Here is a 12,443-nt window from a genome sequence, read left to right as displayed (position 1 = left end):
TGCCACCCCCGTTTTAACGAGGGTTGATGGAATTTTAAAAGCCGGCACCCTTGAGGAACGAATGCAATTTTATTCGATACAGTGTTTGGAGATATTTTGCGTGCATGCTTTTTTATTTATATCGTTTGTAAGTCGACCGCGGATTTTTATGCGTTTTTGTATTTTTACGCACGTGACTATAGAGAGATGAGATTCGAGAGAAGGATTTGTTTCGTCCACGTACCAAATATTCTAATAGCTCACTATAATTGAAAAAACGAAAAGTTTATTTTGAAATACAGGGTTCGATGATTCGACACTGTCGTGGATTATTTGCAATTTTATTATACACACATACTGTATAGTATATAACTTCTGACTAACTATGAGAATTTTGTGTATGCGCAGGTTAAACTCGACAAGAGCCACAACGGCAAACTTTCGAGGGTTATCCACATCAGAAACATCCCCAACGAAGTATCAGAGGGTGAAATCATCCATCTTGGCGTCCCCTTCGGCCGTGTTACAAACGTTCTCGTCCTCAAAGGCAAAAATCAGGTAAGTGACAACCTACTAAAATCTCATTTTACGTAGTCCTATAAGAATCCAAGTAAATTTTAGAAATTGAATAAAAATAGACGCAGCTTTTTAATACCAATGTTCTTTCGCCGAGGTTACCGCGCATTCAGAATTCACATTCCTTTCCAACATTATTGTTAATTTCCGGACTTTCGGAATTTAACTTAAGTAGTTTGAATTTTATAACTTTCATTGTATTTGTTCAATGCTGATTCTTCGAATTCTTGTGTAAATTATTGTAAATTTTCATTTCTGGGATTCTTATTTCCTGAATTCTCAGTTGTAGATTTTCCGATTCTAGAATTTTTCAAATTTACGAGATCGCGGAAAATGAATCGCGACTGAATGAATAATTATTAAACGAGAAGATTATTCGATTGAAAGAATTGTCAATTAATGGTAGTGATTACGAGCTAAATAGAGAAGATAGGTAATTATTTGAATTTAATTATTCATTTCTCGGTGAAAACCACTTGTACAGACTGTGCGGCTTGAAATGTCGGTCAAATGCACAAAATGCCGGGTGAATGAACTATTTAATAATAATTGTGAATTAAGTAGGGCTTGTTAACATGGTAATGAGGCGAGATATTAATCAAATTCCCAAACTTACCAAGTGGATGGTCATTATTCAATTCGTTTAAATCAAAAGTTAGATAATGCTTCGGTCGAATTATCAGAATTCCTGGTAAATCGCTCCGAATGTAGTTTAAAATTAATGGAACTGTAGTTGAAAAAACGGAGCGGCAAACAATGTGACTGCTACAAATTTTGAAGTTCTTATTTTTATAAATATTACGATGGCTCTAAGATCGAAGTCATTCTAATAGAGATAATTGAAATGATCGGAAAATGAACAGAATACGAAACTGGAACTTAGGTTCGATTTAGTCGCGGCCTTGGCCAAATCCAAGTAAAAACGCATTTGATCCGTACGAGGAAGTGCAGTTTGTGCCGCGCCAGCGAGTCACTTGGTGAGCAGGACGCGGATGGCCAAACAGAGTAATAACAGAAACAATCGAATCATCGATTCGGCCCGATGGCCGTCCGTTTGACCATCATTATCTATTATTATCCGTTTGCGTGACGATTTCACAAAGCTAGTATTCTCTGTGGAAATTGTCGACCGATTGGGAGATTGGTAAAAAGTTTGCGAATTGTCATGGAAAAGATATTGAGAAATCTTGATGAACCTTAATTAATTCAAATGCTCTTGATTGTTTCACTGTTCCTTAGGAGTGTAATTACTAAAACGCAGTTTAAATAGTTAAATGCAATGTAATATAGTATATGAAATATAGAATAAATTTAAACGAAACGTATGCATCATTCGAAAGTATTTCACTTTCTGTAATAACATTTTTCTTCTCCCTTTGCTATGTTGAATCTATGTCTTGACTCAGTAGCGTGAGATCATCTGTATATTTATTTAATATTTATCATTTGTTTAATTATCTCTACAATAGCAATGTTGCATTTCCAGAAATGGAATTGGTTTCGCTATTATTAATATTAATTATTTAGTAGAAAAAGGGGAGATGGTACTTGCCACGTTTTCCAAACTTTTTTCCAGCGAATTAGGATAATTAAAATTAACGTAAACCTGCTTCAAAATTTCGCATTTCAACGCCGACAGCTCATACAGTTACTCTCCTTTTCACGGAATACCAACTTCGCAACCTAGTTTGTCAGAGAGAAAAAGGAAATTTTGTGCAAGCTGCCATTCAGAAAAATTTTCCTTCCACTTAAAACGCTTCTCCGCAACTACAGATTTAACAAAAGAACCGCAAGTAAAAACAGTCTTCCATCTAACTACAGACATCGCTCATACATATGTACAGACACGAGAAACCTAAATTTCCACGAATCTGGTTCAAAATATTAACGAATCCTGCGTGATAGTACCAAAATTTATTTAGATTTTATTTCTTCGGTTAAATGAAAGATATAAAATCGTACGAGTATCCGTTCGTTGTTTTCGCTATCTCCTCGTATGCTTTACTCAACGAATAACTCGGTATTCCTGAAAATTCTACAAATATATTTTCTACTTTGTAATCGCATAATTTCGCCAGTAGCGTACAAACATATTCTACTCTTTAGTCATTCGAGAAGTCATTCGAAAATCATATTCAACGAGTCAGTAATCGTAGGGAACTATAAACGGTATGTTTAACGGCGATTAATATTAATTTATCCCGAATTGCGTGTAACGCGCGTAGGAAGCGACAAATAATCCCGCGGAACGTATCGTTCCAAACCGAAATATTCGACCTAGCAGAGGATTGCATTCATTCTGGACACGCGTAATTTTCCGGCGGAAGGTTTGCCTAAATGAAAACGCATCGCTAAATCAACGTGTTTCAATTGCAACGATGTAACGTTACTGAAAGATGGCGAACATCTCGATTTTGTTGTAGAGGTCGCATTTTGTAGTTGCTTGGAGTTACTGTGGCGTGGTTTAATCGACGATCTAGTATTCGATAGGATATAACATTTACACAGTAAATAGAATCTTTTAATTTATTTTACCGAATGAAATTAATTTTTGTTTGGGTTTTACAGCGTTATTGAATTTAAATATTTTTTTGAATTATTTTTGGGTTATATCGTGCAGGTTGTTTTATGCAAACTGATTTATTAATACTGTAAAGAAAATCGGAATGCTCTTTGTCTCAGTTACTGAAATAAAAGATAGCGCGTGTTTCCAGAGATTTTTGGATTATCTTTTTTATACAGGAAAGTGGTGTAAAATTTAAAAAAACTATTTATTCTATTATATAAGTTTCGATTATACATAGATACTACTGTACATAATATATAAACTATAAGTAAAAACCAAAAAAAAAAAAGAAAGATTTTTAACCTCAACGCGACGCATCGCCGTGAAAGACGCTGTTTTTCATCGATTCCTTACTCTCATCGCTATAGCGAAATTCCACTCTAACCAAAAACCTTCATAGCTCGCCATATCACCGAAAAAGTTATAATATCGCATCACGATACATAAATCAGCTTGTTCCGTGTTATCCATAAATTCTTGGAGACAGTTGACGCGTACTGGTGGACACACTCGATCACAGGAAATCATCGAATCCCGTTACCCGCTCCTTTGAACAAAGAGCACGCATATACGCACATGCGTTTATCGTGGCTTATGCATACCCTCGGCCACGGTATATTTCCCACGTTAATGCGTATGTAATTTGCGCTCCGGCTAAATCTCTTCATCTGGCTCAATGCGGCGGACCGACGCATCGATGCATTATTTTAATCCCCCCCGGTATAAACAAACCGAGAGCACGCATTATCGTACCTGTTGTACTGACCGCTCTACACGCGTTTCGCCTGCGTACAACGTTCACGTTTCCGTTAACATGCATTAAATATCCGTAATCAGGATTCTAGCAAACTTGGATAACCCGAATTTCTCCCCACTTTTATCTTTTCCTGTATTTTGCGACTATTAATATGGTATTTCGTTTATTTATTCGATTTGAGGGCGTCAGCATTCGATAAGATTCATTACAAAGTTGTAAGTTCCGATACTCTCGAATAAAATAGTATAAGCGAGGACAAATTAAAGAGCATTTTTTCTTTTTCTTTTACATTTCTATTTGTATCGGGATTTTGATAAAGATTTCAAAAGATAGGCCGATTCTTGGTATTTTTACGACCAACGTCTAACGATTTTTTCAATAATCGTTAGATAATCCTAATAGGTCATTCCTTCTTTCGCGTTTCTCCACTGTCGGTAATCGTATTTCTGCAGAATCCTGCCAGAATCACGCCTAAACCTTCGCGAAACCTCGAAAAACAAATTACCCCCGTTTTCACCAGGCTCTCGATCTCTCCAAGGTACAAGCTTGTCCTCCAAAGCCTCGTCTAAGACAATTCAAGTAACTCGATCAGCCAGGAAACTCTCATCATTATCGTGCACTCGCTGGCTCATGGGGCTAACAGGCTTCCCAATTACACGCAAACTGACTGTAAGCTCGCATTGTTGCAACACGACAATGAGGGTGGTGCTTGGGCTGTGTTGCATCAAAGCGCACCCCTCTTGGATCCGATGCCCCTCTCTACGCTTGTGATAGAGAAGGGGCGAAAACGCTGGCGGTGGTGTGCCGGATAGTAAATCGAGTTTCACGATGAACCGACGAACTGGCCCCCGCGGGCACTTTCCCTGTATTTGCTTTGATTCGAAGTTTCCGGTTAAGTTGGTTAGCGGAACGGCCGGTCGGCCTCTTTGTCTGATTCCGCGGACCCGCCAGGCCTCCTGAATTCTCGATATCGTTCTCGCGTTTGCTATATCTTCAGTCCGCGGTCCTTTCGGTAGAGAAAGACTAATTTGGCTGAGGGGGATTTTCCATGAAATTTTGGATACGCGGAGAAGCGATGCTTCAGTGTGTACGACTGCTGTTTGACTTGATCTTTGATTGGGATGAATTTGCGTAGGATGAATGGCAGGTGCATTTTTGGGTTTAGTTGGTTTTAGGGTTAGCAAGTTGCGAAAGTATCCGTGAACGCTTATAGAATATGTTACGTTTTTGAATACTCGTGAAGTACGTTATGTGTAAATACTTAGAGATTGCTTTATGTTATCAACGATTTCAAGAATCTATTACATTATAATGTATTTCATGAGCTAACGTATGTTTGGGGTGGTGTGTTAATGCCGGTGAAGATCGTCGATGTAGATACAGTAAACGCATCTTCGTTGATTCTTATGGAAAATCTGACAGGTTCAGGAAAACGCACGATCGTTACGGCAAACGACGTTTTAGCGTTGTGACAATATCTTTTGAGCTGTGAAGAGGATGGAGGAATATTTACACGCTTAATAAATTTATTTTAGATTGTGGAATTTTTTCGCGCCATCTTTTGGACATTTCTTTTTCTTCTTATCTTTGTTCTCCTTTTATTCGAAGACAGAATCTAACGAAGAGAAGTTCCTGGTTCAAGTTCAAACATATTTAATCGCAGTTCTGCGACGTGTTGCGGCACAAAGCCGAACCTCTCGCATTATTCCGCTTGTTTCGTGCTCTGTATCAGGCCGAAGAATCTCCCGCTCTATTTACGTGGTTTAATATTAACTCGCGTTACTAAGTTTAACGCGGCTAACTGAAACGAAGTAATCTTCCATTTCGTTGCCTCGTTTTTGTTATTAAATGTATAAGTTGTAACTGTTTCACGTGCGATTAACAACTTGCTCGTGGTGTTGAAATATACCACAATTTCTGAATTATTCCGTTGAAAGAGCTTGGTTCGTAATTTTACTTATTTTCTTGTCAGATTTTAATTTTGTTCTTGTTGAGTAATTGTGACAGAGCAAGCGGCGAAAGAAGAAAAAAGCTCGATGCGCATTGTTTTCTATTTTCAACATAATTGTACTTGTTTTCCCGATGAGTATCGCGGTTACTATGGTTCCGATCATCGATAACATGTAAAGTTTCCGCATGAATTTTGTTCTCACTTCGATCTACCTGTTTCCCGGTCGCATCAAAGTTTTCATACTCTTTTTCCCTTCAAATTTCTTTACGATTTTATGACGAAACACGTTGGTGAAATATCGAATTTCTTTTTTTCGCTAACATCAACTTCGAAACGATGATTTCGCCACACGGAAGCGAAAGGAACACGTTCGTACGCGAGGAAAAAATTCATAATGGAAGTGAACAATCACGAATGTAACTCTTCCAAATAAGTGACATTAATTTCCAGCTCTATATTTCGCCGAGATAAATTAGTTTCTACCAGTTTGCGTTACACATTTTGGAACATTCTGCCTAACGAAATTTCACTGTATTCCTGCAAAATCTAATTCTTCTGGCGCAATAAATTTAACTTGGTGAAAACAAAATTTTCTCCAACTCGGAAACCACTTATCGCTTCTTCCGAATGAAAATCCGCAAAGAGAAATTCGTTTATAACGCGACACGACGAAGTTTCGTCGAATAAAGTTTGTAAAACGAACGCGATTTATTCCCGACTAAATGAGTAATTTTATTTATTTTTGTAGAAATCATCGATGTATTTCTATTGTGAAACGCATCAAAGTACGATCATAGCATACACACGTTGTACGATATGAGCGATACAAAAGGTATAATATAATGAAAATGTGAGCATACAAATTATAAAACGTAAAAAGTCACGTGATAAAATAAATAGACACAATAAAGAGAATAAATTACGGAAAAATTATACATCGCATGAGAAATGTAAATTGTATTTGAAAGAAAGCGAATGAAAAGAACAAGCCAGAAGGAGAGTGCAGCAAAACGAGGATAAAAAGGTAGAGGGAACGGTAAATATGGAAACGTTTCGCGACGGAGGGATACTTCTATGCGAGAGAACGCGAAGTATATGATAAAACGTGAGCATCGAAACACCGTGCTTCTCTATATTAGCATTTTAAATTCAATTTAAATTCGATTAAACTTGGCACAGACCGCTTAAACTGCTTAAACGATCGGTCAAACGTTCGTAAGGGTGGAGGGTTGGATGCCTCGAAGTGAACAGGAATGAAAACAGACGAAGCAGAGGGTTTTGTTGGCAAAACGACAGCACAACTTTCTGCGAGACCTCGATTTCTTCCCTAATTATTATATCTCCATTTTCTTCCACTCTCTTTATTTACAGTCTATAGTTTCTATAGCGAATCTTCTTGCGTATTCTTCGTCGATTATCGGATTGAATCATCGATGAAGCTTAGGGATTGTCGAAGACAGAGAACGTTGAGAAACTGTTTGACAAAATCGTGAAATTTTTGAGCAATTCTTTTCACCGGTTTTTATGGCAATATATTTTTCTCTTACGAGTAATTATATGCTTGTAATGCTATTTTTTGGTAATAGAATTTTTCGCTGGTTTCTGTAAAATATATTTTTATTATTCGAGTTATTACGTGCAACGTGTTAATATTAATAGAGAAAATTTCGTAGATATTTTGAAGGAATCTTGAATTTTTTATGTCAATCTTTATAAAATTTAATAATAATCATGCGTAAAAATACCAGAAGGTATATGGAATTGATATTTTTAAAAGAACAGGAGGAATAAAAATACGAGAAAATTCCTTAGAATTGTATCGCTAGATTATCAAACAGACGTATCGAGTTAATATTAAATTCCCATTACGCAAAAGGGGGTGAGGAAAAATTGCATCGAAGGGTGGGCTGGCTGCGTGCACCTATCGATTTCCACGGTGTATCGCGTGTAACAAGCTCGTTCATCTGAATATCAACCCCATACCTCTGTGATTCACGACCTACTTACCCTGACATTCTCCAACCCCCATAAGTTCTTCCTTTCCGTCCAACAAAAATATTTCTTCGATCTTCTTTCCTCTCTTATTATTTCTTTCTTTATTTATTATTCTTTTAGCAACGAAGTAACAACACATGGCAGAAGTGGAGCGGATATCAAAGAATTGAAAATTCCACTTTCTCGACGCGGTCGACTCGCTGCGTCACAGCTTTTGTCGAAAATTTCATTTTTTAAATCTCATCGTTGTACTTCGTAATGAGATTAATAAATTCAATAGTAGGCTGGTACAGCTTTGCCGTACACTCGACGCTTTAGATTTACGTTTGTTTAAGACACAGCGTGAGAAGAATACTTAGGCTGGAACGACACGGCGTGCCGTGTTCCTGGATGCTTTTAATTTTGCTAATTAATCGCTCGTTTATTTTTCAAGAAGTTGCTGAATTTTGCTGTTTACGCTCGGTTTCGAGCCCGGATTTTCGTGCCAGGCTTGTATCGTGTTATTACATGGTTCCCCTTTGTTACGTTTCGTGTGTAATACGGAAGAAAATTTTATTTCGTCGGCATGTATGGCATCTTTCTCGAGTTTAAAATGTTGTCACACATGTTCATGCTCAAAGTGTTATTTCGCCGATGAAAATGTTATTGCGTGTCTGATATCGTATTATATATTGTGTAACAAAAGTCACGAATTCTGTGAAATCATGGGAATTAAAAAAAAAAACATGTCGGCGTGTATCTTTTTAAATTTCGCGCGCAACAGACTCGTTTTGAAATCAACGTCCCGGCGGTATAATCGAGGAAATTCCTGTTTTGTCCACGTTTTCCTTCTCGTATTGCTGGGAATTACGGTTTATGAGGCGCGACCGTTTCCTTCTCTTTGTTTCTCTATTCTCTTCTCTTTTTATTTCTCCCCCGTTTTCTTTCCTTCTCTCTCTCTTTCTCTCTCTTTTTTTTAATTTTATGAGGCGTGAATTAGATCGTGCCGTCGTATTTTACAACTGTTATATCCGTCTTTGTGCGGTTCTTAAGGCGATTTTCGTATGCCAGAGAGAAGGATTAAGGCTCGTTTTAAGAGATGAAAGTGGAGGTTTATGGGCTGTGATGGTTTTGTTTTGTAACTACATTGTTCCCTACCCCGAACTTATTATTCCACCATGAACGCTATTAATTCTGTAATTGCCTTAAGCAACGGTCTGTGTCTAATTGTTAATTATTTTCCTTGACAAAAGGAAAAACTGAATAACGAGATTTGTTGCAATTGAAAGCAGCGGGTGTAGGCGAGGATTCGTTCGACGTTGTTATTTAGCGTTTCCACGGAACGCTATTAATTTTACGATCCCTTCGATGTAGCTTTTCCGATCATTCGTTCCCTTGTCAAATGGAAAGATCAAATTACCTTTCTAAAAATAGAATTCTTTGCCCGATCATTTTCTCTCTTTCTAAATAATTGTTTCTTACTGCAGAATGAGAAGTTCCGTTTTATACTCGAATTAAGATCAAAGATTTCTCTCTTCCGCTCAGACCAGTAACATCGGTACGTTCAGTTGAAATTCAGAATCCAGCTTATGGAAAGATCCTCTACGAAATCAATCGGAGCAGGGCGTTTTTCTTTTCTTAATTTCCGTCCGTCAGAAACTAGAACGAATTGCAATGGCTTAATATAGCGCTCCCTTGGCGGTGTATCTTCCAGAAAACGTAAAATGGGCATTGCGTGATAATGTTTCTGAATCAGAAAACGCGACTATAATAAAGGAAAGAAATTAGGATATATCAATTTTTACATCGAGAATCATACTTAAGGTTTCAAAGATATACAGACGCAGAAAGATAATTTATGCGACGTGTAGTCGAGCTTGATGACCACTACTTCCGGTACGAAGAGATTTGGAGAATTTAGAATGTCGTTATCAGAGAACCGGGGCTTGAAAATTCAAATAAAAGCGTGGAATCACTCTGCGGAAGCACTGAAAACCGTTTTCAGACCTCTCAAAGCACGCGTTGGAACGTTTAATACCGTTTATCAGGGTCACTTCCGGCCGCCATACGAAATTCCCGCGGAAATGAACATTTTTACCGATCTCGCGTCGAAGTAGACAGATTCTTCCATTTTCCTCTTTCCTTTTTTTTCTTCTTTTCTTTCTTTCCGTTCCTGAACTAGTTCGCGTTTTATGCAAGAAGAGACATAAAAGTTTGGTTGATTCTTTATGATGACACGAGAAAGTTTTAATTAAGAAGATCTTTGAGATTCTAAGATTGGTTTTGCAGTTATGAAAATAATTTAGCTGTTGTTTTTAAGGAAATTTTATTTCAGAATTTTGTTATCTTTGTAACTCGACGATTTCTATTTCTCCCATTATTATAAAATTTAATAACGATCTCACGAAAATATTTCTATCAGTATTGAGAAGAACATTCTGATAATTAAATTAATGCCCTCGCTTGCTAAAAAAATTTTGATTTCGATCAAACTGTTTTAAGTTAAAACGTATTTTGAAAGTAACTTTGAAATTACGAGTTGGTTGAGAATTTCATGCGCTTAATTCCGTGAATTTTATGAATGTTAGATGATGTGTCAATATGGACGGGAAATATAATTAGAAATCTCATTTGAAAGTTGAAAATATGGAACTATTTTCTTATGGAAAAAGGTAGAACCATGTATTATTTAATACACTAATCGATCAAAAAAGGTTATTTCTCTCTAACTAGTGAATCGAGATTTTGCGGGATTGTACAGCTGTTTAGCACTTTTATCACTGCTGCGTGGCGAATTTATCTGAAAACTCATTGTGCAAGAAGTTGCTCACGATCGTTGATCATTAACCCGGAAGAGTCACGTTTAATTTGTGATTAATGCGGTTAATCGGCCGGGTTAATGGCTTTTTACGCGGCATCGTCGTTCTTGCGACCTCCTTACTCTCGCTATCATGTTATTTATACTTTTCTACGATATTTAACAGATCCACTATCTGTAATTTTGTTAGCTACCTATTTATATAATCGTATAATTATTTTCTTTTGAGGTAATTCTATATTGAAGTACATTTACAAATACATATATAATAACATTTACAAATAAAATATATTCGAAGTACGTTTCCTTTTTTTAAGAATTTATCAGTTTACAGTTTAGTTGAAAAATAAGAATTTTTGCAAGTATTTCTTTTTCAATTTAGGAAATTAGGATTATTAGAATAATTAGTGAATTTATTCATTACGAACGAAAACGATCCATCCTCGACCGTTAATTACTTTTACACCAAAATTATTTCCTACGTTAAGAGATATAGAGAAAAAGAGAAAGAGGGAGAGAGATTGGTGATTAACTCTGTGGCTATAATTCTACGTAAATTAGATGTAAAGTTGGTAGAAGTCCCTTCAGAGACGTCTAATATCGCAATAGTAGCCAGACGTGAATGAACTTCTTCACTGTCGAGTTGAATGAACTCGTCGAGCGTCGGTTATGAAATGACAGATGTCTGTGACGCTGCAAAAGTGGACGTAATTCCTCGCGTTCGATCTTAATTAGACGGATCGTTTCAGCGTGTCCTATTATTTATATTACGAGAATGGTTCCGAAGAGGAAATATTAATTAATTTTTAATAAATTAGCGAAGAAGATTATACGATAAGAATTATATCTTAGTGAAATTTTATTAGTTCTGGTAAATAGCTAGTATAGCAAAGGCAAATGAACTTATTGTTCGTATACGTAGATAAAAGGTTTTCAACCACAGACTCGTCAGAATGTTCTATTGATTGCAATAAATGGAATCTCAACAAACACCAACAAACTTTCGTCCAACCAATTTAACTTCCGAGGTAGCTTCTAATTTTTAGAAACATTCGCCAGATATTGTGCGAATTAGAAGCTATAACGTTGACGTTAACGCGGAGGTGGAGGAAGCTGTTGGAAAATGAAGACGCGCCGGTGCGTCGGTATCGCTGGAAATAGCCGGCTAACGCGGCTTAATCGGATCTCATCCTGTTTGCTATTGGATTAAAGTAACTCGCTTAAGACCTGGCTCGGTCTAACCTCGGCATTGATCCTGTCGTTTAACTCGTCGCGTCGTGCTGAATTTTCGTCCGGTCAACCGGAAATAATTTTGTCAAGCCGTACAAGTCGATCTTTGGAGCCGATACGATCGCCAAAAATAAACTCACGTGGAGTAGTTTCGAGAATTGAGTCGATCGCGAATTAGCTTCAATTTCGTTAATTTGAAATTTTCCGCCAGAAATATTATGCCGTTTGAATGAATTTTCAGGGGGTTACGATAAAAAAAGAGCACCTGTCGAATTGTTCGAACGTTTGAATAATTACTATTATTATAATACAAATATAAAAGTACAGTTAAGTATCCAGAAGTAAAATTCCCAAATTTTGCTTTAATTAAAAATGTTTGCCCGGGAAAACAATCGCGCTTTATTCGTATATCGTACAATGTGTTTACTCTCTGTCTGCTCGATGTGCTCAAAATTGATTGACAGTTTCATTCAAGATTTTCCAACATTTTTGCTCGCGTCAGTTCTTTATCTCTGTTCACTGTGCAAACTTCCATTAACGGTGAAACATTTCTCCCCTGTATTCTTTTTTTTTTTATCCATTTTTAATTTAG

General features: G+C 36.9%; 1 protein-coding gene across 19 annotated transcripts in view; it reads left to right on the top strand.

Annotated features, from left to right (window-relative positions):
- heph (polypyrimidine tract-binding protein 1 heph) overlaps nucleotides 1–12,443 on the top strand; it is a 435,707-nt gene that overhangs the window by 323,581 nt on the left and 99,683 nt on the right. For all 19 annotated transcript variants that reach the window (XM_033340791.2, XM_076625718.1, XM_033340788.2 and 16 more), the window contains one exon: nucleotides 388–537. In XM_033340791.2, coding sequence (XP_033196682.1) covers nucleotides 388–537 — 150 coding nt within the window. The remainder of the gene's footprint in view (nucleotides 1–387; nucleotides 538–12,443) is intronic.

Source organism: Bombus vancouverensis, chromosome 16 (genome assembly GCF_051014615.1).
Source record: "Bombus vancouverensis nearcticus chromosome 16, iyBomVanc1_principal, whole genome shotgun sequence".
Lineage (NCBI taxonomy): Eukaryota > Metazoa > Arthropoda > Insecta > Hymenoptera > Apidae > Bombus > Bombus vancouverensis.
This window is presented reverse-complemented; position numbering and strand designations above follow the sequence as displayed.